Raw genomic sequence first — 26,717 nt, forward strand, 5'->3', positions numbered from 1 at the left:
GAATATTTCTCTAACTGGCTTCCTCTCCCTCAACTGACTTCCTAATTTATCGCCAGAAATGATAACAGTCTCCCTTCACTCAATTTCCCATCTCCACGTGCCTTTTTGCACATGCTGCCACTCTGTCTGGAAAACCCTTCTCTCTTTCTGTTTTGTGAATACCAATCTGGGAACTTAGACCAAGTGGCATCTCTGCTGTGAAGCCTTCAAGACTCCTTCAGTCTTTCTCTGTGCTTCCTGAAATAACAATAATTGTAATACTAATAACAAATAACATTTATTGAATGCTCATTATGTCCCAAGCTTAAGCAACTTTTAAAGTTAAGTATTTATTTAATACTTATAATAACTCTAATGATCATTTATTTCCTTCATTTTTTAAAATGTGGAAGCTAAAGTTCTAGAAGATTAATTTGGCTAAAGTTACAAAATTAAGTTCGGAACCAGGACTTGAAACCAAGCCAAGGCCTGATTCTAAGCCAAAGCTTTAAACCTCTCCCCTGTACTACCTCACCTGTACCAACCACCACTAATAGGTTTCTGTGATCCAACACATCTGAGTCTGTGCTATAACTATGACCCACTTGGTCACCTCTGTGCTTTAATAATTTTCGGTATATACTTCACAGGAGGATCAGTCGTATATTAGAAAGTATCCTTTGTTTCCCTTAAAGAGACAAGGATGACCCAATGCTAGGGAAAGGGCTTGGCTATTCACAGCACATGCAGTTGTGACTCAAAGCAGGTACTCCATAAGGCCAAAAGCAATACAGTATTTGCTATTCAGTCATAAATTCTGAAAAGGGTTGTCTTGTCTGCAGTCATACTTACTAATTAGAATGTGGTTCAGGATCTATTTAGAATTAGGCCAAGGCTACAAACTAGCAGTTTTAGGATAAACCTAAAGGATTATATTTGGCTGGCCATAGCGCTATTTATTAGCAGAATTAGTTGCCATTTAAAACTTGCAGAATTTGTTTTACATAAATAGAGATTTCTAGCTTCTTTTGAAACATTGGGTCAGCGTTTTTACATGATATAACAATTAGGCATTAATGATCGCTTCCCTTAACCAGGGATATCCTCTCCTACTGAATGTGCACCTCTCTCTATGAATTTCTAGAAAATGAAGCCAAATGTCAGTTGTCATCATCACGCTTGTGCTGCTGTTGTTCTTAAGAGGAAAATGAAATACTTCTAGTACATATGTCCGTTAAAAGGCTATTTATTCATTCCATGAATTTCATGCATTTGGAAAGACAACAGATTGGCAAGTGTGGATTTAAATGCAAACTATCGGGTAAAATAAACATGCTTCATGACAATATTACACCTCAAAAAGAACTACCAACATTATAATTATTGACTCATGACCTTTATCAACTAAAACTGTACATTTAATGAGCTTTATGATTACCCAAACACATACATTTGCATTCAGGCCAGGGGTCCCTGGGGGAAGATAAAGAGCAAAAGGATTCCTGTAACTAAGTACAGAGAGATAACCAGAAGAGGGTAGGATCAAGCTTGGTAAGATTAAAGAAAAACAAACCAACCTATAGGGAATTAAAATGCAAAAAGATATCCTAACACATACTCAAGTTGAGAATTTAAACACAAATCAACAAAAAGTTGTCAACTACATAGTTTGACAGTAACAATATTTTAATTAATGTGGGAAAATACAGACCAAAATTGAACTGCCCTGATCAACCAATTCTAAATTTTTGCTATAGTATGCTCCTACCTAACAAAGCATACACATAAGTAGATATTTTAAATGTGTAAATGCTGCTTACCCCATGTTCACATCCAGGGACAAGATTAACTATAAGCCCTGTTTGATCATTCCAGATTTGGAATATCCCAGGGGAGATAACAGGGAATGGCGAAAAGTTCTATTAACAATCATTAATATAACCATACAATTCATATATCTAGATGGTTACATATTACACTTAGCTAGATGATGGAAGATTGAAATTTAGCTAGATGATGGAAGATTGAAATAAAAGTCAGCCAGAGAGTATCATTTCCGAGTGAAACACATCATTATAAAAAGTCCCAAGTTTTAGACAAACTCAAGATTCACAGATTTTCAAGGTGCTCTAAACTTAAGACATCTATTTGTGAGCTCAGTTTTTAAAGAACTTTAAAAAAAACCTATACAGTACTACTAAAACCAAGTCAATAGTCTGTCCTTCTGAAATGCCTTATATTTGCTCATTCACATCACGTGTGTCAACCGGGCTCTGGGAAGCACCTCACCATCTAGCCACACGTAGAGGAAGCAAGCAGATCCCTAGACTTTAACTTCGGTTGCATCTGTTTTATATGCTGAGCATTCAGTTTAGATATTTTGAAGATCTGAAATCACTCTTCTCCTCTGAATGGTTTAGCATAATTTAAAGTAACCCAATGATGAAATTGAAATTCTGTCACATTGGGGGGGGGGTGACATTATTATTGTTTACTAAACCCCAGCTCCTCCTGGAATGCCTTGATGTCTAAAAGCAAGAAAGTGAACTCTTAGAAGATCATGATAACCACATTCTGCAACAGGAACAAAAAGGTGTTTGACAAAATTTACTAATAACCTTTGTAAATAATTAAAGAAGACACCCTCCATTCAAGAAGCTCATTTATGTAGTACTAAAAAGTAAGAGGTATATCTATAATACATTTAAATATGCTCTGAATAATACAGGCAATCATCTCAAACAATATTTTTCAGTAAAAATGTTTAAATTCTCAAATTTAATGTTTGTATTATCATAGTGTGTAGTATTTAATTCCTAAGACTCCATATTGAAAATATAAAGTACTCATTTAATGATGAGGTTTCCATAGGAATGCAGCTCCTTTTGGTACCATGCAATAATAGTTCATTAGGAAGAGTGGCAGCAGATATGCTCTGAATGTGAAGACAACACAGAGAAATATTACCAATAAAAATTTGGAAGTTATAACAGTTAATAAAGAGAAACAAAATGTCTGTTTAAATATCATTTAGATATTCGAGGCTATGAGACAACTGACAGAAAGGAAAAGCACAGTCAAGTGGCTACAGAAGAAAGAAGAGTTCAGTAGAAGTTAGTGAATGAAAATACACACCCTCATCCATCACGGCACACTCTGTCTCACCTGAGGAGGAGTGGGTGTGGATGTGGGTCTCCCTATTGGTGGAGTAGGATTTCTGCTGCCGCCTCCAGACATAATCTCCTCCGTTATGTCTTTACCTCCCTGGTTTGGATCCCGAATTCTTATCTATAAGGTTACAAATAAGATGGCATATTTACAGATGGGTGTCTATGTAGTAGATTTATAGGCATATGATATATAAAGGTGCAAACTGGGAAACCTGTCAAACATCAAAGTCAATAATCACCACATCTGACTTGATTTCAATCACAGAACCACAGGGGGTCATTCAAAGGAATTTAGGCCATTAGCTCTGACTTGAACTAATTAGCACAACAAGCTAAAATGAAACCTAGTTGGATGAATTTCTAGGTCAAAATGGCAAACTATTAACACTTGTCTTCTAAGCAATGCCAAATTGACTGATTCTATCTATAATGCTTAACATAAGACATGATTCATAAAATAGTTTTAAAATATGGAAGTTAGTCTCTAAAGTTTTAAAGGCCTTAAATGGTTCTCTAACAAAATGAAAAATATCCATATCCTAGGACTCAGAAATAGGGATTTATGTTGTAGATAACCTTATATACATATGCAAACATGCTCGCTGCAATACTGTTTTTTTTCTAGCAAAGACACAGAAAGATCCTAAAGGCTGATCAAGAACACAGTAATTAACTTTATGCTACATCCTTACAATTAAATACCAAACAGCCAGCAGAAAAAATGAGATTGACCTACATGTACTAATATGGAATGACTATCAAGATGTACTGATAAGTGAAAAGATGCAAGATACAGAACAATGTGTATGGTCTTCTTTTACTTTTTTTGAAGGCTATCTCTGCTTATAGACATCAGTGGAGATGGTGCTATAACAGAGATGGAGTACCTGGTTCTAGGCCTTCCATCCTGCAACAGCGCTGAGACATAAAGCCGCCCGCTGCTTGTCATTAAATCCAGAGTTTTTCAAGCTAACTCCGGCTTCTTGAAAATTTCAAAGGATCCACTAGTAAAACCCTCTGAATCTGGAAGCTTTCTGGGGAGTAAGTCTTTACTAAGATTTCTAGTATCAGCTGTTTTTTTCAGGTATAGAGTCTTATTCCTACCATAGTTTTAACTATTGTTTTATAATTCCCTTGTTCTATTTCTTCTTCACTAACATCTATTAATACTGTCTTCCATTTTCATTTTTTTCTTTATTAATTTTTCTGCATTCTGAGAGTGTTCTTCAAGTCCAACATCTACCATGCCATTTCCACATTTCCAAAGCATAGTTTATCAACTGCGGTGTCATGACACACTGGAATGTCATGTTTATCATGATGTGTGCACAAATAATTTGTTTCTGATAATAAGGAACCAAAGTTCTGAACCTAATTAATTTTTATTAAATGAGAGTACTTCCAAGAGTATTGCTATGTGTCACTCCCACCTATTTTATCTGTGTGAATGTGGGAGTTTCTTACAAACACCACTCATTTTGTGTGTTTTGATGGATAAAAGATTGCAAGCCACTCTTCTACAAAATATTCTGCAGTGAGTATTTCATATTACTGCACTCTAATTCTCTTGGGCCTGCCTGAATAGAGGCAAAGCCTCTGTAATTTATTAAAAACAAGTACAATACATTTTCTAAATTCTGCTTTCTGTTTCTTAAATCTATTCCATAGGAAAGATTTTTTCTTGTTGTCTTTAATACTCTTCCCATTTTCTCTTGTGCTGTTTCCCCCTTGTTAATTCATATTTGACTATAGAGCTCATTAGAGTTAAAGGACAATAAGGATGTGAGAACTGAGCTCAAATTCCTCCCACTTAGTGAGACCTTAGAAGACTAAACCTTCCCGTTCTAGAGCTGGATGGCATGTTGTCATTTAGCATAGCTAGCTCAGCACATGTTGAAAATTGATATTAAGCAAAGGGTACTTGTAACGTCTAGTTACATGCCCATACAAATCCTCCAGGTCTCGTGGTGAGGATATAAGGGAGGAATAACAGTTGGCAGTCATTGGTGAACTGAGATGAATACTTATTATAGTTGTGGGTAAACTTATTTGATAAGTAATGGACATTCAATTTTAAAATGAAAAAAATTAATAAAGATTTCTTACAGTTTTTTTCTCTCTCTTGGCTGGAGGGGGCTGCTGCTGCGTAGGCACTATGATAGGTGCTGACTGATACACTGGCTGACTTGCGTAAAAAGGCGTTCCTAAAGAATTAGAAAAGAATGAAAAAAAGCATTCAGTTATTTTGTCAACCACTATAAGATTAGTAATGGCACTGTGAATCTAGACGATTTGTTTTAAAAAGAGTAACCAACAAACACAAGCATTTTTCTTGCTCATCTCTTTCCACTAGCTCCCCTCCAGCTACTAAAGTGGTCAAGGAATGATTCCCAGTCAAAATCATCTAACTTTTCTTCAGCATCCACTATAAAAACAACTAAATAACCAACTCCTGCAGACTGCCACTAGAGTTACTGCTTTAAAAAAAATCTATTCTAGGGGCCCACTGCTTCCAACTATGATTCTCAAACAAAGGTTTGTGTGAATATGTTTCGTGTGTGGGTTTGCTCAGCGGCAGGAGAATGTATCTGATCATCTTGGAGGTTGGGGTAGTCTAATTCTTCTCCTTAGTTACGGAGAACCACTGCTACAGGGAGCCACCATTTAGGCTTGGCGAATGTCCAACTGTTGGGGCTGAAAAAAAGGCTGATAACAAGCAGCTTAAAGATAAAGTCTGGATACTAGGAATCCAGGTTCCAGGTTTCCAACTACATTTTCCACCATTCTTGAACTCCACGCCTTTGCTCTATGTGTAACTTATTCCTATCCCTTGAGTACACCAATCTCCTCAACACTGTTTCCGCCTCTGACGATACTGCCCTTCTGTCTGAAGTTAACTTCTTCCACCCACCCACCTCAATGAATCCTTTTTAACTTTCAAAACTTTGACTATTATTATAATTACTATTAAACCAGAGTGCTTATAGTAGAGGCGGTAAGAAGGGGTCAGATACTAGGTATTTTTGAAGGTAGAGCCTTCAGACTTGCTAGTGGATTGGATGTGGGTGTGAGAGAAAGAAGTGTCAAGGAAAATTCTTAAGGTCTTTTGTCTGAGCAAGTAGAAGGACGGAAGTACTAACTACTGTGCTATTTCTTTATTTACTGAGATGAGGAAGAGCAGAATGTGGCAGAAAAATCAAGAGGTCAATCTTGGACATGTAAAGTTTTGAGATTCTTATCAGACTTTCAAACAGAGATATCAAGTAGGCAAAAAGAGACACAAGTCTGGAGTCAGAGAACAGGTATCCATTTTGGAATTAGACTACATGGACAATATTTAAACCACAAGACTAGGTAACTCAGGAGATGAGTACATATAGAAAAGAAGCCCAAGGACTAAGCTTTGAAGCACTCTACATCGTTTATTATTATTTTTTTAATAGTGACTTTTGGGGGTGGGGGGTGGGCCACATGGCTTGCAGAATCTTAGTTCCCCAACCAGGGACTGAACCTAGGCCCACGGCAGTGAAAGCGTGGAGTCCTAACCACTGGACCGCCGGGGAATTCCTAAGGCACTCTATGTTATTTAGAGGCCATAGATATGAAGAAAACCCAGCAAAGGAGATGAAAAAGAAAACCAAGGCAGTGGTTGAAATGAAGAAAATGGTCCAAGGATGGGCAGAGTGCTTAACTATGTCAAATAGTACTGGGAAGTCAATTAAGATTTAGCAAAGTGGAATTCACTGGTGACCTTGATGAAAGCTGTCTGGGTGGGGGTGGAGGTGTGCATTCTCATCCGGCTGGGTGAATAAGATGAAAGAAAATGAAGACAGTGAGTACAGACAGCTCTTTTTCTCAAAAGTTTTAAAGGAAGCAGAAAAATGGGCTAGAGGCGGGCAAAAATATGAAGTTAAAAAAGCTTTTTTTAAAAAAAAAAGATGGGAATGAAGCGATATATCTGTATGCTGATGGAACTAATCCAGCAGCGGGAGAAAAAAAAAATGATAATGTAGGAAAGAGAGAAGAGAACTGCTAGAGTGACAGCCTTAAATGGGTACATACAGGAGTGCACAAGCGATGACTGGCCTTTAGTGGGCAAGATGGAAAGCAGTGAAGGTAATAAGAAGGAAAGAAATGTGCATGAAGGTAGTTAATACTGGTAAAATCCTTGGTATTTTAGTAAAAAGTCAAATAGCGCAGGCTCTGTTATCAGTGTCATCACTGACATCGTCACCATCCCCACCATCACCATCATAATCTTCACGCGGAAATTTCTTGGAAGCCCTGTGACTTGCAGTATCAGAACTCTGCAGGCACCAATCAGGTTTTGAGAATCAGATCTGGAAAAGAACTAAACAGGGCTGATCTAAACAGCATGACTAGGATTTGAGTAAGTTCAAAGACAAAAACACCTTAGCTATCCTCTAGCAGTGAGCAAAGTATTATCAAAGCAGAGCTCAAGTAAGCAATTCTATGCTACCATATTACATCACTAGCTCCAAAACTCAGAAAACAAACCCCTAAAATTGGTTTCAAATGCTGCTACACAAGCAATTCAATTTGCTCACCTTGCCATATTTTTAAAGCTAAGTGAAATAAGATCCAAAAGGTAAAATATCCCTTTTAAAAAAAATCAGATTCTTCCAATGAATCATTTTTGAGTCAACATGACTGGGGCAGAGGCTGACGTATAATATATGTACAATAAATACCAGCTGAATAAACCTGGCAGAACAGGATAATCTCAGTATAGTGGGAGGTTAAACACTAAATTAGTAAAACATTAGTAAAACAAGGCCCAGCAGAGCAGGCCTTCTGCCCTACCAAACAATAGTTTTCTTTTATAATCTAATCCATCTTCTTACATAGGGACACTTAAAACATTTATTTTATTCTACTAAAAATGTGAATCACTTCTGCATACCATTTGTCAGGCAAGTTAGTTAATGTCTCTGGACCTATTATTCATGGAATGAGGTAGGTTTGTCTAGATCAGGAGGCCCAAATTCAGCTTACTACCATTTATTTTGTAAATAAAGTATTATGGGAAGACACCCACAAACAACACTTTATCTACTTTCTATGACTGGTTTCCCACTACTATGGCAGAGTTGAATGGTTTGCGTTAGAGGTGGGTGTGGGGATGGGATCCTAGTTCTGCAAAGCCTAAGATATTTACTATACATGGCCCTTTATAGAAAAGGTTTGCTGACTCTTTTTCTATATCAGTGGTTCTCCTAACTTCAGTCTGTATAAAAGGTATCACTAATATATGGCAAATATATATAATAATAACTATGAAACACACACATACACATACACACAACTATAGGCTTGCCAACTTGACATATTTGGAAAGGACTGTTCCTTTTATGAAATTATTTCAGTCCTATTCCTTTGTTGTTAAAACAGCCTTCCTTTGTGAAATGATACAATAAATAGCAGTTTTCTTTAAAAGTTTTATTGGCAAAATTTTAAATGTAATAGTCATGTGTGTTTCTTCCTTTATTTTCCTTTACTTTTATATTTCACTTGCCCAGGATACTGAAAGGTCTGGGAACAACTGGTCTAGTCAATAGTTAGATTTCTTCTCACTGGCAAAACCCCAAGGATAAACATTACACAAATAAGATCCTGAAAGGCAGGGAGAATACCTCAACATTTCACAAAACACTTAGTACAAATGTCTTACACATTGCAGGTCTTCCAAAACCTTTCAAAACCTTCAATTTTCCATAGGAAAAAAGATAAATTTAGTGGTTAAATATGCAGGTTGGCACATACAAATCAATTTATCCTATAATATACCCATAATAATAATAATGTGGTTTATAACCACATCACCAAGTACAGTATTGCCACTGTGCGAAAACACAATCAAATTGAATTTGAGATGCCAAAAAAATTTCCCACCTACACATATTATAGGGAACAATGACTCCCTCGGCGCTTATGAGCTGAACAAGGTGCCCAAGCCCCCACAGAGACTCAGGAAAAGAGTGCAAAGAAGATGACAGAAGAGAAGGGAAATGACATGATAGAGTGAGAAGAAAGGAAAGTATACTGGTTGGAAGTAAGAGAGAATGGGGCCATCTACCACTGTAAATTCTCAATCTTTTTTTCTTTCTCAACATCACTGCCACCATTAACCACATCCCTTTGCTCCCAAAACTATATTTTTCATCTTGGGCGATCATCCTCTAGGGTTGGCCTGGAAATAATTTCAGTCTTCATGAGGTATTTTTCTGATATAATAGGCATCAAAATATTTAAGAAACAGTGACAAGAGAAAAACTGAAAAGTGGCATTGAGCGAATACTATCCATTTAGTTATTCTTCCTCAACACTGTAGAAACACTACAAAAATTAAACAGAATTCTATGGTCTTAGTTACTGAAATTTAATGTAGTTAAGAAGATTTTTTAAGAATCATTGTTCAAGGTTTAAACCAAGTAGGGGAGTGAACTGTTAGCATGCTGGAGTGAACTGCAAAGTTAAGGATGAAGAACTAAGGACTCTGGGGGGAAAAAAGTCCACCCAATTCACAAACTCCAGCAGTAGAGCAAGAAGGAACAAGTCTTGGATTCATTCCTTGCCAGTTCAGATAAAGGAAGGTGCTCTGCCCTAGAAGAAAGGACTCCTGCTTTGGAAAACAGAACTAGGATCCCATGTCCATATCCACCTTTAATCCAAGCCCAAGAGGAAAAGGGGAGGCATCAGGATCACAGGGAAATTAAGAAATGGGAGTGAAAAGGTAAAAGAAGGAGAGATTCCAAGTAGAGGAAATAGAAAGGGAATGTTTATGGCTTCTAGACCATAAGACCAGGAAAGCTGCCCCAAGGCAGTATAGGGGGAAGACCTATAATTGATGGGAGGTATTAGATGACAACTTTTGATTCTGATAAAAACAAATTAACTAGTGACAGGCTTTAAAACTAAAACACCTGCCCAAATAACAAAAAGAACCTAAACTGGGCTTCCTAGGTGGTGCAGTGGTTAAGAATCTGCCTGCAGATGCAGGGGACACAGGTTTGATCTCTACCCCAAGAAGATCCCACATGCTGCGGAGCAACTAAGCCCATGTGCCACAACTATTGAGCCTGTGCTTTAGAGCCCGTGAGCCACAACTATTGAGCCCATGTGCCGCCAACTACTGAAGCCCGTGTGCCTAGAGCCCGTGGCAACAAAGAGTAGCCCCTACTCACAACTAGAGAAAGCCCGCATGCAGCAATAAAGACCCAACACACCCAGTAAATAAATAAATTAATTAAAAAACAAACAAACAAACAAAAGAACCTAAACTTCCATCAGTGGAGAACTAGATTACTTATGATTTATTCTTAAAATGGAATACTATGTAGCTTGAAAGTCTATAGGCAATGAAATGGAAAGATGTCCATAAATACATTGTGAGATGTGGAAAAAAAAAAAACCAGGAAGTTTTAGAACATTAAAAATAGTATGTGCCTATTTGCATTAAAAATCATTTAAATATGAACGTACTACAGTATGTTTTAAGAGCAAGAAAGGGGACTGGCACCGACACAGTAATGATGATATTTTCTAAGTCAAAAAATCATTTATGTGATCTGTAAATAAACAGGAGACAAATTCTGTGAGACATCTTTCAAAATGATTTTGTAACTTAGAAGACACAACTGCATTCCCTTTGCAACATGGGATTGAAAGAGAAATACTGGTAATTTTAGCACATTTCTCTGACAGACCTCATCTTGAAGTTTTTCTGCTCAATAAATTCTAGATAACAACAGCCAATTTTACACTTCAAAATAATTTTAATTGGATTTAAATTTTCAGAGCAAGTACCAATGCAAAGGCACTAGACTTGTGTGAAAACTGTGCCTTTAAGCTACGTTCAAGTGCACAAGTACCTCAACAGTACTGGCAATATTCTATGTCAAAGCTGGGTAATGTGCATATATTATTTTCCTTAAAAACATATGTGTAAACTGAAAATATCAAGTATTTCTTAGTAAAAATACTATTTAATAAAGCCATGTTAAACATACATACATATTTGAGACATCTAATGAAGTTTCAAAGTATATCATTTTGAAACAGCAGTTTCACAAGTAATAGAAATGTTTTCCTCTTCCAAAAGAAGTAAAGCTGGGTAACGCTTGGTTGCTTTGCCTCTTTCACCTCAAAACCTAAGGGGGGGACTTCCTAGGTGGCGCAGTGGGTAAGCATCCACCTGCCAATGCAGGGGACACGGGTTTGCTCCCTGCCCCAGGAAGATACCACATGCCACAGAGCAACTAAGCCCGTGCGCCACAACTACTGAGCCTGCGCTCTAGAGCCCGTGAGCCGCAACTATTGAAGCCCACGCGCCTGGAGCCCGTGCTCTACAACAAGAGAGGCCACCACAACAAGAAGCCTGCACACCACAAGTAAGAGTATCCCCCATTCGCCGCAACTAGAGAAAGCCCGTGTGCAGCAATGAAGACCCAACACAGCCAATTAAATAAATAAATAAATAAATAAATAAATAAATAAATAAATAAACAAACAAACAAATAAATAAATTTATAAAAAATAATAATAAAAAAATAAAGTACACAATTCAATGTTTAAAAAAAACACAAAAACCTAAGGGAAACCTTCTTGGGTTATTCTAATACCGATCAACTACTCTATAAAGCTTTTTAAATGAGCCACTAATCCCAATGTTAGGAAATTTTTTAGTGGATACATGTTTATCTATGGCAGGTTACCATCTTAAAAGAGCAAATTAAAATTTTAATGTCTTTGCTATAATGGAAAAGATCAATGCTGACAATCTTAGAGTTTAATTTTTCTAGTATTTGCTGATTTTATCACTTATAATTCGCTTTCCAGGGAATAAAACAAGTGTAGTATGTTGTAGGAATTTACTGAATAAAATAAGTAATCTTCATTACTTCTTAGTTTAGTATTGGTTCATACACCAAGTATAAGCATGGTGCTTGCTTCTCTACATTAAAAATATTTGTAATTTTTCAAGGCATTTTCATTTAACTAATCCTCAAAACCTCCCCAAGACACAGATCTTAACCAAAATTCTGCAGAAAAGAAATCACAGGTATACCGAGTTAAATTCAGTCATCCCATATATATTCTCTAAGTGCCTAAACAGTCACTGTTCTCTAGGTGCTATGGATATAGCAGCAAACAAAACAAATAAGATTCCTTGCCTTTGTGGATATTACATTCTAGTGGGAAAACATTAACAAATATTTTGGTAAATGGTGGTAAAATGCATAGAAAAAAAGAAATCATGGGAGGGAGATAAGGTATATTTACACGTTCAGCAAAAATCCAGTAAAAATCTAGGGAATGATGAGCTGGTAGCAGACATCAGACTTTTGAGACATGGGCCCTTTGCAACAGAATTATCAGCTCTTTGAGAAGGTGTCATTAACTAAATACATTTCTATAATACTCTTATCTTATAAGCCACTCTCTAAAAAAACCTTTCAGGTCAGAACTGTTTGCAACATTTTATTTAAAAACCCTTCATACCATCAAACCTCACCACCAAACCGCACCACCTAAACTGACCTGCCAAACAACAAAATGGAATGAGCACAATAAACTAGCAGAAATTGCTCAACTTTTCATACTTACCATAAGCACTGGGGAAATCCCCAGGTCCTGGTCCAGGATAAAAAGGACCTGGCCCTGGTGGCTGAACCGGATACTGTTGTGGGGGCCCAACATAAGGAGGGCCACTATGACGGTACTAGAAGAGAGGAATCACAGACATTTATAAATAACATGAAGGTGACTTACTATGGAAAAATAAAGGGGTGGGTGTGTGTGTGTGTGTAAGAGAATCATTTAAAGAAGGTGAAGCCACTTTGTTAAACACATTCAAACTGCCTGCTTGCCATTAACATGCAATGAGTAGATAAACAACAAGGATTTACTGTACAGCACAGGGAACTATATTCAATACCTTGTAATAACCTATAATGGAAAAGAAAAAAATGAATATACATATGTATAACTGAATCACTTTGTTATACACCTGAAACTAACAAAATATTGTAAATCAACTATAATTCAATTAAAAAAAAACAAAGATGCAATGAGGATGAAGAAAAAGATGTGCCTTAGGTAAAGCCATATAGCAAACGAGTGCACAGGCAGACATTAGCTCATCGTAAAATTATTTCAGGCTGATAGCTTTCAATGACATTGAACGATATTACTGGAATAGTTAGTTACGTTTATTTTAGAGCAGCTGTCTGTGGGTAAGGCATTGGGGGAAAGCTAGGATATAAAAACAATTTCTCTACTGTCTTAGAAAATTTTAAGAGATGAAGAAATATCTCCTTACGATATTATGAAAAATGACAAAATGGCTTACTTATATCCAACAAAAAAGTTCACACATTACTAAAAACCAAAGCCATCAGCCACCATCTCTGCTCCCTCTGATGAGAATCTGAGTTAATCCCCACTCTACTGATGGACCACACGATTCTGAGAGATACTTTACCTGTGGTATACAGTACTGAGGACCCTGGGGCACTGGGTACGGCATGGGCAGATGGTTCACCATCATGATGTGCTGATTGGCCTGATACACTGCAGCGGGTGTCTGTGCACCAGGACGAATGGAAGGACTGCTATTTGGGATGGTAGCTCTAGGAGGCTGTATTTGAGGCCTCTGGAAAAACTAAGGAGGGAAGAAAAATATATATGTATTTTTAACAAAGGGCAATATATAAATTTTACTATCTTGAGCTTTCTCCTTTTTTCCATTTATCAACTTGAATTAGAAATACAATATACATAAAAAGAGACTTAACTGCCTACATCTGGGTTCACAAAAAACATTCCACACGAGGCACAGCCACACTATTTCACGTTTTGATCAATGTTGTCACTCATTTGAAAACAGCAGGGCAGCCTCACTTTTAAAATGAAATCTCAGCTAATTTAAACTACAAATTCCATACCATAAATTATTAATTTAAAAATGTGTGGTAAAATATAACAAAAGAGGTAGTTGGTACCTCTAAAAGTTGTCCAGTTGTATAAAAGCACTGCTTCTTTCATAAAGAGTAGGTGGCTCATTATCAATTTATTAAAACTTAAAGTAGTCCCCTAAAAAACTACCATTCAAGTCATTTATAAACGATTTAGAATAACAAGAAATCTTCTGGACATCAAAATTTTCATCTCAGTTTATCAAGGGCAAATTAAATTAAAACTATCTGTAGGGTTGTCACAAGCTAACTGTCACAAAATAGGAAAAGCCTTCATTTTGAAAATAGTGGCAATCTCATACTAAACTGAACCCAGTTTTGCTTTCTCAAATAGCAATAAAAGTAGAAAATCTAGACAGGCTTGAAAATGGTCTGGAAGGAGCAGAGCTCAAATATTTCAAATGGCAACCAGTACTTGTGGTTATTTATGGTTCTCACTGTAGGCTTAAAAGCCTTCAAACAATATACCAATAGTAAATTCCCACCGTGAATGCATGTATTCATCAGCAAACAATCAATCTCACTCTGATAATAATAATAAGAGACTAGACAGATAAAGAGGCCATGCAGAACCAGTAGTTTGTTACCTGGATGGGTCTGAATCCTCCCTTCAATTATGAAGCAAGAAAGCAGCAGGAAACAGAAAGAAAGCCAATGGAAAAGCTTATAGATCAGTAGGAAGGGGTAGGACATAGCATGCAGCTCAACAAAAATATTTTTCTATTTAGTAATAGGAGAAGAAAGAAGATTAGAAAATCAGAATGACAATTCTCCATTTGAGAATTCAAGGGCACACAGAATTGAAGAACCGAATGACATTTAATCAAAAGTAAAAAAATCCAGCGGCAAAAATACTCTAATAGCAGCCACAAGTATTAACAGCTTGAAAGGAAATGTACGCTTAGTGGACAAGCACAGTTGGAACTACTGATTCCTGTTCTCAGCTCCCATGGACCCCCATGATATGACTCGGCATTAGTTATTTAGCATCTCTATGATCTACTCTCCATCTTCAATGCAGAAAAGACTTAACAGTAGAAGTGCCGTTTGTTACTTTAAAGTTTGCAAAAGTCCTAAGAAATACCTAAACCTTTCAACTTTTACCAGGCTCCTCATGACAGAAACTTGCTCCTTTCAATTAACCATGTATATAAGAGGCCACTTATAGCTAAAATGGGGAAATATGGTAATAGTCTAAAAATGTTATCTAGTTCCAAATCTCCTGAGCTGTCTCACCGTTCCAGACATGAGTGTTGCTATTGGTCCAAATAAAGGCAAGTTTGACCTTTGGGATCACTTGTGTCTTATCCTACTCTTAAGCATCAAGCTAACCACAGGAGGTGGGAAGTTAACTTTTCATCTTGTGCTGAATTGGAAGAATTGGGATCCACTGCCCAAGGCTCATCCCCCATTCAGCCCTCATACCCCAGGGCAAAGAAAGCCCTAAAGAGAATAAATCACAGAAAACCAATAGACAGTAAGGTATAGCAGGAGGATGAAGTGAATGGGGGAACCAGATGGCGGACACCGCAAGAGTAGTTGGTGAAGATGAAAAGAAAATACAAGAGGCAAGGGTGATAACATAGGAACTTGGGCTGGGTCACAATGACAGCAATAGTCTTCAAGTTATCTCCACTGACACAGTTTTGGTGACAGACACAAGAATTTCTTTCAGTTGCAACCAGGAACACTGGACTAGTAAACTTTCCATGGTAGACTTCAGTTCTCTTAATTACATAGCAGACAGACTCTATTACTCATCAATGTATGTGAGCTGTAAACATATTTCAGGAATGAAATTTAAGCATTTTTATAACTCGGTGTATATATCAGGAACCACAAAACTGTTACAGGGCTCAAGGAGAGGAGGGTCTGGCTCCACTTACTGAGCACTATTAGATGTTAGACACCATGGATAAAAGGAATAATTCTGTAAGATCCTTTTCCATGAACTCTAGAGGGCAGCCAAGGCAAGGAGAGTATCAAACGGATACACGTGACGATCCACTGTGGCTATATTATCAACACGTTTTGCCAGAGTACTTACTGCCTGAAGACACATGATGTTATGGGGAGGTGAGGGGGAGAGAGAGAGAGGAAACTATTCCATTAACTTACGCAGAACAAGAAAAATAGATACGGGCAAAGCTTTCCCATAAATAATTTTCTCACCACTATTTTCCAACTGTTCTGCTGGAATTTTTAACCAGCCTGTCTAGAATAACTGAGATTACATTTTATCCAAGAAGATTTCTGAATGGGATAAGACTGTTTTCTTCAGTTGTTTTGAAAGATAAACAAACAAATGTTTCTAATGATACTCCTAATATCAACATACAAGTGAGCCAGTAAAACACAAATTTGTGGTTATGTGGACATACAATATTTTTTTAAATAAACTAAGATTTCAGCTTTGAAGCTAAGTAGAAACATGTATTAAACAGTCACACTAAATAATAATGAAGATTCAAACAGCACTTTAAACTACCAGATACCACTCTAAACACTTTACATATATCAATATATTAAGTTATCCTCACAACAAACTTCTAAGGCAGGTACTATTATTAACACCACCATTAGATACATGGGGCAACTGAGGGACAGGGAGATTAAGTAACTTGCTAAAGGTCTCCCATGTGTAATGTAAACATATTCAGGTTCTGGGCCTGTACTTTTAACTGTTACACACTCTATCTCTCATGAAATGGAACACCCCTCGTAATTTCAAACAAGTGAGGTCAGTGAGAAGAAATCTGTTCTTTTCAAAGGCTTGAAGGGATGTGGCAGGATGTTTATCAAACCACAATAATGGGTAGCACATCCCTCAATCGTAATTGATTCCTGGTAAGAAAAACACTCCATCAGTCACCTCATGAAATTCATGCTTATCATTCAGGAAAAGAAATTTCTTCTACCTACGAGACTCTAATTCTCTATCTCCCTTACAGTTATTGAAACTTGTTCATATGCTTTTTTATCCTTGGTACATTTAACAGGCCTACTTTTACTCAACTTCACTGCACTAAGATTTTTACAATGACAGGCTATTTGGAGCTTGTTTTTCCCTTTAAAAAGTACACCACTCTCTCTCTCTCTCTCTCTCTCAGACACACACACACACACACACACACAGACACACACAAACACGAGGTTCTAATATCTCCAGGACTAGAAAAGGTGTAATGGTTTGACATGCAAAGAAATAAAAAGAAATGGATTTTCTTCTTTGTACTCCCTCCTAACCATTCAATTGTAAATACAGAATTAGATTTAATAGTGGGTAGGCATGGCAGCAAACCACAGGTTATTGAAAGGAATGTATGGATGGGAATAGGCTTTCCCAAACTGCTTGCAAATGCTTCTGAATCCTTTTCCCTCTCCACTGACTGCTGAAGAATCATTGAAAGAATCAAATTGTCCTGTTTTGGAAGGACAGTACAGGCCATTAAGTCTAACCATATACCTAAAGTTTGAATCTCTTATATGACACACGTTTGGGGTTATGATACTTTAGCAATTCAAGACACAGTTTCATTTCATTGTTAAATGGAGTTCTGACACTGCAAGTTTTTCCTTCTACTGGCTCCAAATTTTTCCCTCTGTATGATCTACCCTCTGGTGTGACATCTATCCCCCCAAAATCACATCAAAGTTAAATCCTTCCTCTCCGTAAGTGACAAACCTCTGAGTTATTTCAAGCCTGTCATCATTGCCAACTTACACATCACTATTTTTTGTTCCAAGTCAATCACCACTCTCCAGCCTTTGTTCCTCCAATCAAAATGTTTAAATTCCCTAACCAGCTTACTCTTTATTTTCTCAATCTTCTCCCACTGCTCAAAGTTCTCAAAGTAGAGAGCCAAACAAATATCCACGTCTGCCCAGAATGTACCAGGCCCTCATTCAGTAAGTATCTGTTGATGAATAAAGGAACACTGTATCTCTTTTATTCTGGCAAACTCTGTTTCCATTAATGAACAAGAATCACAGGATCATAGGAACTCTATTGTCAACCACATTTTACTACCAAGTAGTACAGAGTTATAATCATCTGAAACTCTTTAATCTTCTTTACACATAACCTGGCAATAAGTCATGCTCTTCACTTCTGTGTGTACTCTTCTAGCTGTGTTTTGAAGCTCATATAGGAATCTAGTATTTTATTCCTTTGAAAATTTATCTGGCTAATTTCAACCCATCATTTCAGATTATACAATATTTTTTTTGGATTCTAAATGTATCACACAATGTCAAAACTACATGACCATTAGCAAATTTGACAGGCATGGAATTAATCCAAGTCACTGATAAAAATGGTGAAATGGGATAGGTGAGGAGAGAAGAACCTTGTACAACATAAGTATCATCTCCAAACTTAATTTCAATCCGTTTACTCTTTTATCTTTCAATGGTCCACTAGTATGCCAGGAAAATGGCATGGGAAGCCGACAGCCTTCCTTTGAGGTGGTACTTTGGGTAGCTCCAAAGGGCAAGGATATATTAAAACACAGGCTGAATTTATAGGGTGCTCAAAGATTGCCGACTTTCATAGAAATACTCTAGATGCAAGAAGGAAAATGCTACCTCTTGGAAAATCTTTCTAAAGACGTAGTAATTACACCCTTACCAAAGTTTCCTGGTCGATAACAATGATAATAAATGCTTTTTGAAGATGCTGTTAAATTTTTTTTTTTTTTTTTTTTTGGCCATGCATTGCAGCTTGCGGGATTTAGTTCCCAACCAGGGACTGAATCTGGGTCCCAGCAGTAAAAGCACCTAGTCCTAACCACCGGACAAGCAGGAAATTCCTCAGATGCTGTTAATTAGAATGTAACATTTCTCATGACTGTGTTCTCTCAAATCATCAAAAGACAAAGATATCTCTAAAAAACTATATAATAATCAGAAATTCTTTGAAAAACACCCATTCATTTTCAGCAACTAGAAAAACTCTTATTCAATCATATTAGTTCTTCTTATGTCAAAAACCACTGAGTACTTATTGATTTGCAAAGCAATAAAAACCATATCAAAAATATGCTTATGACATCCCTAGCTTTTTGCATATATTGTTCAACCTACTGGAGGGGTAAACAATAAGATTCTTGATTAAGAATTTTTTAGGTTAATATCTTTTTTAAAAAATTAACTATTTGAGAAAAATGATAGTGCTATGATTTTCTGACAAGTTAGAAAGGGACAAGAAGTAGAGAGTCCACATAATGGGATATCATGCAAGTATCAATCAGATATTCTGCTGACTTACAACTTATAATGAAGGTTGTTCACTTAAAATTCTTTGTTTTCCTGCACATAACCTATATCATCACAGAATTTAGATTTCACTAAGAATTCGGAGACGTAAACCCTATAGTTGAGCTGTCCAACAGGTAGCCACTAGCTATATTTAGCTACTTAAATTAAAATTTAATTTAAAATTCAGTTCTTCAGCCACAATGCACAATTCAAGCACTCATTAGCTACATGTGGCTAGTAGCTACTATAGTGAATAGCACAGATACAGATTTTCTTCATCACAGAAAGTTCTATTAGACAGTGCTACCCTAGAGGATTATGTCAGATGGAGGAAAGAAAACCTTAAGGATTCTGTCAGGAACAAGAAAGTACTCTGTCAGATCATAAAGCACAGTCTGGGAAACGAGCATCCTTGCAGAACACTTCATTCATAAGGCAAAAATAGCTTGGGAAAAGGTAAAGGTAGACCGCCCCACTGCTAAAGGAAACTGACACTTATCAAGGGCCTATTATGTGTCAGGCACTGTGACAGGCAGGTACTTTTAATTGCCACAATACCCTTAGGAAATAGATGCTGTTATTATAACACCTCAATATTACATCATTTGTCAGCATATTGTATCCATTTCACAGATAAGAAAGCTGAGGTCCAAGGTTAGTTTGCAGTAAAGGTTAGACTGGATGCCAGTTATGCCAACTCCCAACCTATATTTTCTTCACTGTCTCTGTTGCAATCCTACAACTCCTTGTGAGTAAGGCACCAGATAAAACTGCCCATCACTGGCCTACATCAAGCTCTGAAAAATACAAGAGTTCTGGTGATAAGACTGCACAGATGTTTGGTCAGACTTCCTATCCATTAAACTCTGATATGCCAGGTTTGGTCCCAGAGGCAAACCCAAAGCCTTCATTTATTTTATTTTTCAAATCTAAGAAAATGCCTAGAGCAATGCAAATATTTCTCTACCAGGGACTAGGACTTCAAATGTAACAGCACAACTTTTAGTACAGAAACCTGTAGAGGTCATAATGGGGGGGGTGGGGGGTGGATGGACACAACACACCAACATAAGGTAGCCGTTTCTTTCTTTTTAATCTTTGCAAAAAGAATCAAATTACAATAAGAAAACGTATAGTTTCAATGCTTGCCACAAGTAATATTCCTTGATGCCAAACACTGTTAAGTTTTATGAAGCTTATTATTTGTTTATGCTAAATACAATTGCTTTGAACACGATGTGAACTAAAATCATGTATCAACATACTGCAAACTGTTTTTGTTCCACGAGCACTTTAAAATACCAACTCCCTGGTTCTCCTCATAATGCAAAGACTATTCAGTCATAGCATATAACCAACACTTGATATTTTTTGTGAAATCCAAAAGTAAAATAAGGACAGGAACATAAGTAACTTTAAACCACAACTACACAAACTTTAATGACCAAAGACATGAAGTTAATAATACAAGCCAGATCTACATTATACCAAGTCACTTGTGTTAATTCTGGGTGTAGGTTCTGTTCTTTCAGTTTCTAATTACCTTGGAATTTTCAAACATCAGAATAAAAATAGTTGACATGCTTCTAAAGCCAAGAGTGTTTTGCATATAAAATAATTTAGGACTCCGTCTTTTACCTTTGAAGAAAACTGTTATTCTAAGCTAAAGTTCTCTTTAGGTTATAAAATGTGAAAAGAATAGAATGTCCTTATTAATCTACAGACTCAATCCCTGCAAAAGCCAAAAATTAACTGTACCAGGAAGACGATGTGGCTGGCATAATCCTAATTAGACCATGGTATCCCTGACTTGAGGGACTCAAAAAGAGCCTTGGCTGACCACACATAAAGAACTTCTAAATAAAAGCAGTTCCAAGAAATAAACATATCCTATAGCAGTTTCTCAATTGTATTAAACTAAAAATGTTTACTATCCAAAAATCTTGTTATTTGTTTCATTTCAATTCTGATAACTTCATTTTACAAAGAAGGAAAAATACATAGGTTCTAGATTACTAGATTACTAAACTGGATGATGGTGTTTTCTTTTCACAAGCAATTACCTTCAAACAGCTCACCTAAATAACTTTTTTTTTCTTTGCAATGTTTTGCCAACTAAAAATTGGCACTTGTCATCTGCCGCTACAAGGATTAAATCACAAGTTGCTGTAGCCACTGACCTTCAACACAGCCCTGAAAAGAGTTCAGGACAGAGATCAGGAATGAGGCACACTGTGCTTTGGGAAAAACTGGCAGAACAGGCCTTTAGGTAGATATTTTCAGGAGAAGATTTTATGAGCCCACTTCTTGCACCTCCTCATATCTAGAAAAGCACTAAAATTATTCACGGTGATGTCTGCTCCTCGTGACCAGCAGCAACCTTCTGCAACAAAATGTGTGCTTAATTGCACGCACTCCTCCTTCACCAAAATCACATATGTACTGACCTTCCCCCTTTACCTCTCTGGAGCAGTTTCTCAGAGCTATCTGAGATGCTGTCTCCTGGGCTATAGTCCTTATTTTGCCCCAAATAAAACTAAACTCACAACTCTCACCTTGTGCATTTTTTTCAGTCAACAGTTTATAGAACCAATAATTACTAAACATCCATGAGAAGTTATATATTTACTAGGGGACCCTAGAAACGTCAATCATTGGAAACAACATCCAGCATCACATTATTTTGTAAAAAAAATAAGATCAAAGCATGAAAGGATATATGATTGGAAAGGTAGCTGCCGATGAATAATGTAATAAAGGAGACATGAGAAATCTACTCACTAATTCTAACTAGTCAAGACTAACTCTAACTCTTGATTTAATTCTTTCTGGTCAAAGCAAACAGCCACAGATGAAAAAACCATCTGGGCCTTCAATTCAACTTTGAGTCTTTTTTTTTTAATATTTATTTATTTTTTTTGGTTGTGCCAGGTCTTAGTTGCAGCAGGCGGGCTCCTTAGTTGTGGCATGCGAACTCTTAGTTGCCATATGCATGTGGGATCTACTTCCCTGACCAGGGATCAAACCCTGGCCCCAGGCATTGGGAGCACAGAGTCTTAACCACTGCACCACCAAGGAAGTCCTAACTTTGGGTCTTAAACACAACAAACCAAAAATATCCCAGGACATAGATGTTTTCCCTTAAAAAATGTATTTTCTGTATACCACTCAACATTTGTTTTCAACTGCACTGCTTTCATTATGCAAGCCTCTACGTCTTGTTTTACATTATGAACATGAACCCACTTTCAGGATTCAGGTCTCTACTTGGCTTTAGATCTGAGGAGAAGATCTCTTAAATACAGACTTGGGCCAGTGATTCTTAAATGGGAAAACAGTACCACCTCCATAGAGGGCATTTGAAAATGTATGAAGGTGTTTTTTGTTTTATTTTTTAAACTGTCACTGGGGGAATTCCACTGGCATGTATAGCACAAAGATTGCTAAAGGAACTGCAATATATACAGGGCAGTTTTTCATTACTGGTTATTCCATCCAAAATGCCAATAGCAATTCCATACTGAAATAAGCCAAACTGGCTCGTACGTCCATGAATACAAGATAGCAAATTCCTCCTAACAATGTACTCGATGGATGGCGTTCCACAACACTGGTTCAGCTACAGGCTGCTCAGCAGTGCTACTTCAACCACACTCTCCCCACTCTATTTCTTCAAGGTAGCTACTGCAGTAGCCTGAGCCAAGGTTACATATTTCCTTACTCACTTAATTCTCTGACGTATAAGGAAAAAAATTTTTAATCATATTTAGAAAGGAAGAATACCAGAGTAAAAGCAGCCAGCCACTCGAAGTTTTTGAATGCAAAAGTAATGCTCTGGATTTATGCTGCATCTGAAGAACTCATCTTCAAGAACTAGTGTGGGTTTCTTGCTAATGGATAAATAATAAATATATACACATATATAGTTCTACTTTTTTAATGGTTGAAATATATGCTATAATTTCACAAGCATTATCCTATAAATAAAATTAGGATAATCTGCCAATATTTTCCTTGAGATGTATTACACATGAAAAATGATTTCAGGATAGAAACTAACCTTTTCTCAGAAAGACTTCTTAAAGCTTTCCTTGGTTGTTGGAATTAAAGATAAAATGTATCACAAGCCTTTAGGCTCAGAAGAAAGTTTTAAAAAACAGATTTTCCCAAAGCTGACAATATATAAAGGCTTAAATACAACATCCCTATTTGAGGACCACTGCAAGTGAACCCAAGTAATAGAAACACTTAGCCTTATATGAAGGAGCTCAGAAACCTTTTTTTTCTGAATCACTAGTTACTTTCTACTCTGCTTCTTGAACAAAGATCTTCCAGCTTTCTCTCTGTCAGGAGAATCTGGCTCTATCCCTGACTAAAATGTAAACCCTGCCTCTATGGCCCTTAACTAGAGTTGTTACAAAATATATATACATATAACCAATCTTTCTATCTAAGAGATTATTTTTTAATTATTAGTAATCTTACACCCTGGATTTGCAGTATATGCCAAATACTCTGCTAATCATTTTATCTGTATTATCTCATTTACTCTTCACATTAGTCCTGAGATGGTATTGATATTGTCCCCATTTTACGGATGAGAAAACTGAGGCTGAGAGCAGTAAGCAGTTTTTACCCAAGAAGACGCAGTTAATAAGGAAGAGTTAAACCTAGGTCCAGCTGACATCAAAGCCCAAGCTCATAAAGTACTTTAAAAACACTATCTGTATCAAGTAAAAAATACTCCTGAGTTTTCTTTATCAGATCCAAAGAACTGCCATCCACTTCATCAACCACCTCTGAGAGTTCTCCTGCAAAATGTCTTTAACACCTCAGAATTTGCTTGGCTTTGACATCGTCTAAATTGGAAAGACTGTATTTTGAGAAAAGAACCTTGTATTAAATCACTGCTAGATAATGAAAGCCTTCAATTTAACAATATCCATTTACTCAGTAGTAAGAATTCCAAATATGATGCCACAGGTAAATATTGGTAATATTCCTCTCATTTTATCAAACCGTACTAAGTTCTAAGACAATATTAAAAAGAGCTAACATTTACTGGCTGCTTATTTCATGTCAGATGACCTACATATTATTTCTAATGTAAAGGGTATTTATCCCCATTTTATATATGAGGAAACTGAGACTCAGAAAAAGAGCTGCTTAACTCAGCTGGTTACATAGTAGATCTGGTAACATAAACCCAAGATCCACCAGATTTACAATTCAGAAGAGCCGAGGCTCTTCCTACTATAGTATGAGAAAATGTTTCAGAACACTTTGGGGGAAAAACGCTGCAAGTCTTTTTCTTTCTCCCAAACCATCCCTTCTAGTATATTCCTGCTAAATAAACTAGCATCTGCATATACATTTTTGAAAATTTAATTTATACAATTACTTCATTTAAAAGAATAGGCTAAAAATATTAAAATTACGTAAGGTATCTATTTTCCATATATCCTAAGAATAAATAATTTTATGCAGCAAATGAATGTATATTATTGTTAATCAATTTGTTATTAGGTCTAAGTTAGTAACTGAGATTAAGTGGTTTTAGAAATACTAATGCTATTTTATACACATCAATACAAGTTACATCAGAATGTTAACAAAACCCTTAGAATGTTGCCCATTCCATTCACTTAAATTTAAACTTAATCCACAAAATATGTGAGGGTTTAATATATCTAAATGTTTTCAAGGTTCTCTAAATTCAGAGCAATTATTTTTGGAAAGTAAAAAAAAAAACTATTATTTTTAAACTGTGTTATAAACAGAAGGAAATTAATTTGTTACTAACAAAATACTATGAAATTAGTGAAAGACAAAAAGAACTGTATTACACTAGACTGAAGCCACTCTTGAAGAGAATAGTTCTAGTGGTTCCATGGAATGGCAGCATTCTGAGAGTCAGAAACTACTAAAGCCCCCACCTATTAGTTAAGGGTAATAGTGAAGGGGCAAGGGTACAGTACCTGATGATGGGCAGGTCGAGGCCCCGCTGCAAACTGAGAAAAGGAGGGAAAACAAACACAAAAGGAAAGGCACAAAGAGTCAGAAACACCACAACAAAAACCAAAATGTCACACAATATGCCAAAAGAAATAAAACCCACAAGAAAAAAAACACAACACAAACAGTCAAAGCTTTGCTGCAGGACAGTGACAGACAGGTACTGAGATTCAACAGGTTAACACCTCTACCAGAAATAGTTTGCCATTTATCAGCTGAGAGAGAAACAGCTAAGCTGTTAGGCACATAAGGGTGCTTCTCTGATAGGAATTGTTTTAAACCCTAAAATAAAGCAAAAGAAAGTTTGAAACACTAAGTGGTTATATTAAGACAAACATATGAAAAGTAACTCTGCTTATGTAACTGATTTAGCTGGAGGTAATAAGAAATGTTTTTACATTATAAGAAATGGCCAGGAAGTAATTATAATGGCCAGCAGGGAATAAAGAATGCAGTAGGATGGATTTCAAATTTACTAAGTTAAATGGGGTATCTCACACATGAAATGGAAATTTCAGTATCTTCCTTTGTTTCTTGGAGTTAAAGATTAAAATTTATCTTATATATTATAAATATATAAACATAAAAATAAATATAAACATATACTTATAATATATAAATATATAAGTGTATAAATAATTATATTTAAATTCAATTAATTATTAAAGTTTAATACCAGGCATATCAAAGCAAACAGTAGTAAAGAACATTACTCTCTAACATGATTAATCAAAGTGGTACTATTATAAGCTCAAGAAGAATAAAAAGAGTAAAAGAAGTCAAATCTCTCAATCACTATTTATATACAACAGCACAAGACTGTATATATGTACCTAGTGCTATCTGATATTGAGAATAAAAGCAAAAGAAAACAACTTCTTAGCTAAATCACAGAGTACTTGAAAGTAGATAATACATATTCCAACTCTTACTTTCCCTAACATAAAATGGAAGAAAAACTTTTTTCACCCATGAAATTTTAAATACAAAGTCTCTAAGATCAAATAATTCTTCATCAGAGCAAAACTGGGCTTCCAATGTGATTTTACTAAAAAGAACAGAGAAATTATTTGGGAACGTAGAGTCATGTACTGGCACCTACACATTAACTACTGTAATGTGAACCACACTCTCTAACAGTTAAAAGAAAATATTTAGTAAGTAGTTCTGAATGCAAACCATACAAGGATTTTATTTAAAACATTTAAAGAGCTAAAATATATATCTTCCTTCAGTTGTTTTATTTCCTATAGAGCCTTCCTTCCATTAGCTCATTACAATGGGTGAACCAGACTGA

The 26,717-nt window shown here is 36.3% G+C and overlaps 1 protein-coding gene across 14 annotated transcripts in view; it reads right to left on the bottom strand.

Moving 5' to 3' along the window:
* Positions 1–26,717, bottom strand: part of EIF4G3 (eukaryotic translation initiation factor 4 gamma 3) — a 342,848-nt gene that overhangs the window by 133,549 nt on the left and 182,582 nt on the right. For 10 of the 14 annotated variants that reach the window (XR_009047966.1, XM_057698680.1, XM_057698671.1 and 7 more), the window contains 5 exons: positions 25,384–25,416; positions 13,654–13,833; positions 12,777–12,891; positions 5,256–5,353; positions 3,145–3,267 (listed from right to left, as the gene is read on the bottom strand). Coding sequence is in view for 13 of the 14 variants with exons in the window: in XM_057698680.1 (XP_057554663.1) it covers positions 3,145–3,267; positions 5,256–5,353; positions 12,777–12,891; positions 13,654–13,833; positions 25,384–25,416 (549 nt within the window). In the remaining variant the exon portion in view is untranslated. The remainder of the gene's footprint in view (positions 1–3,144; positions 3,268–5,255; positions 5,354–12,776; positions 12,892–13,653; positions 13,834–25,383; positions 25,417–26,717) is intronic. The other 4 variants (XM_057698750.1, XM_057698712.1, XM_057698702.1 and 1 more) reach the window with 1 other exon arrangement.

This window comes from Hippopotamus amphibius, chromosome 1 (genome assembly GCF_030028045.1).
Source record: "Hippopotamus amphibius kiboko isolate mHipAmp2 chromosome 1, mHipAmp2.hap2, whole genome shotgun sequence".
Lineage (NCBI taxonomy): Eukaryota > Metazoa > Chordata > Mammalia > Artiodactyla > Hippopotamidae > Hippopotamus > Hippopotamus amphibius.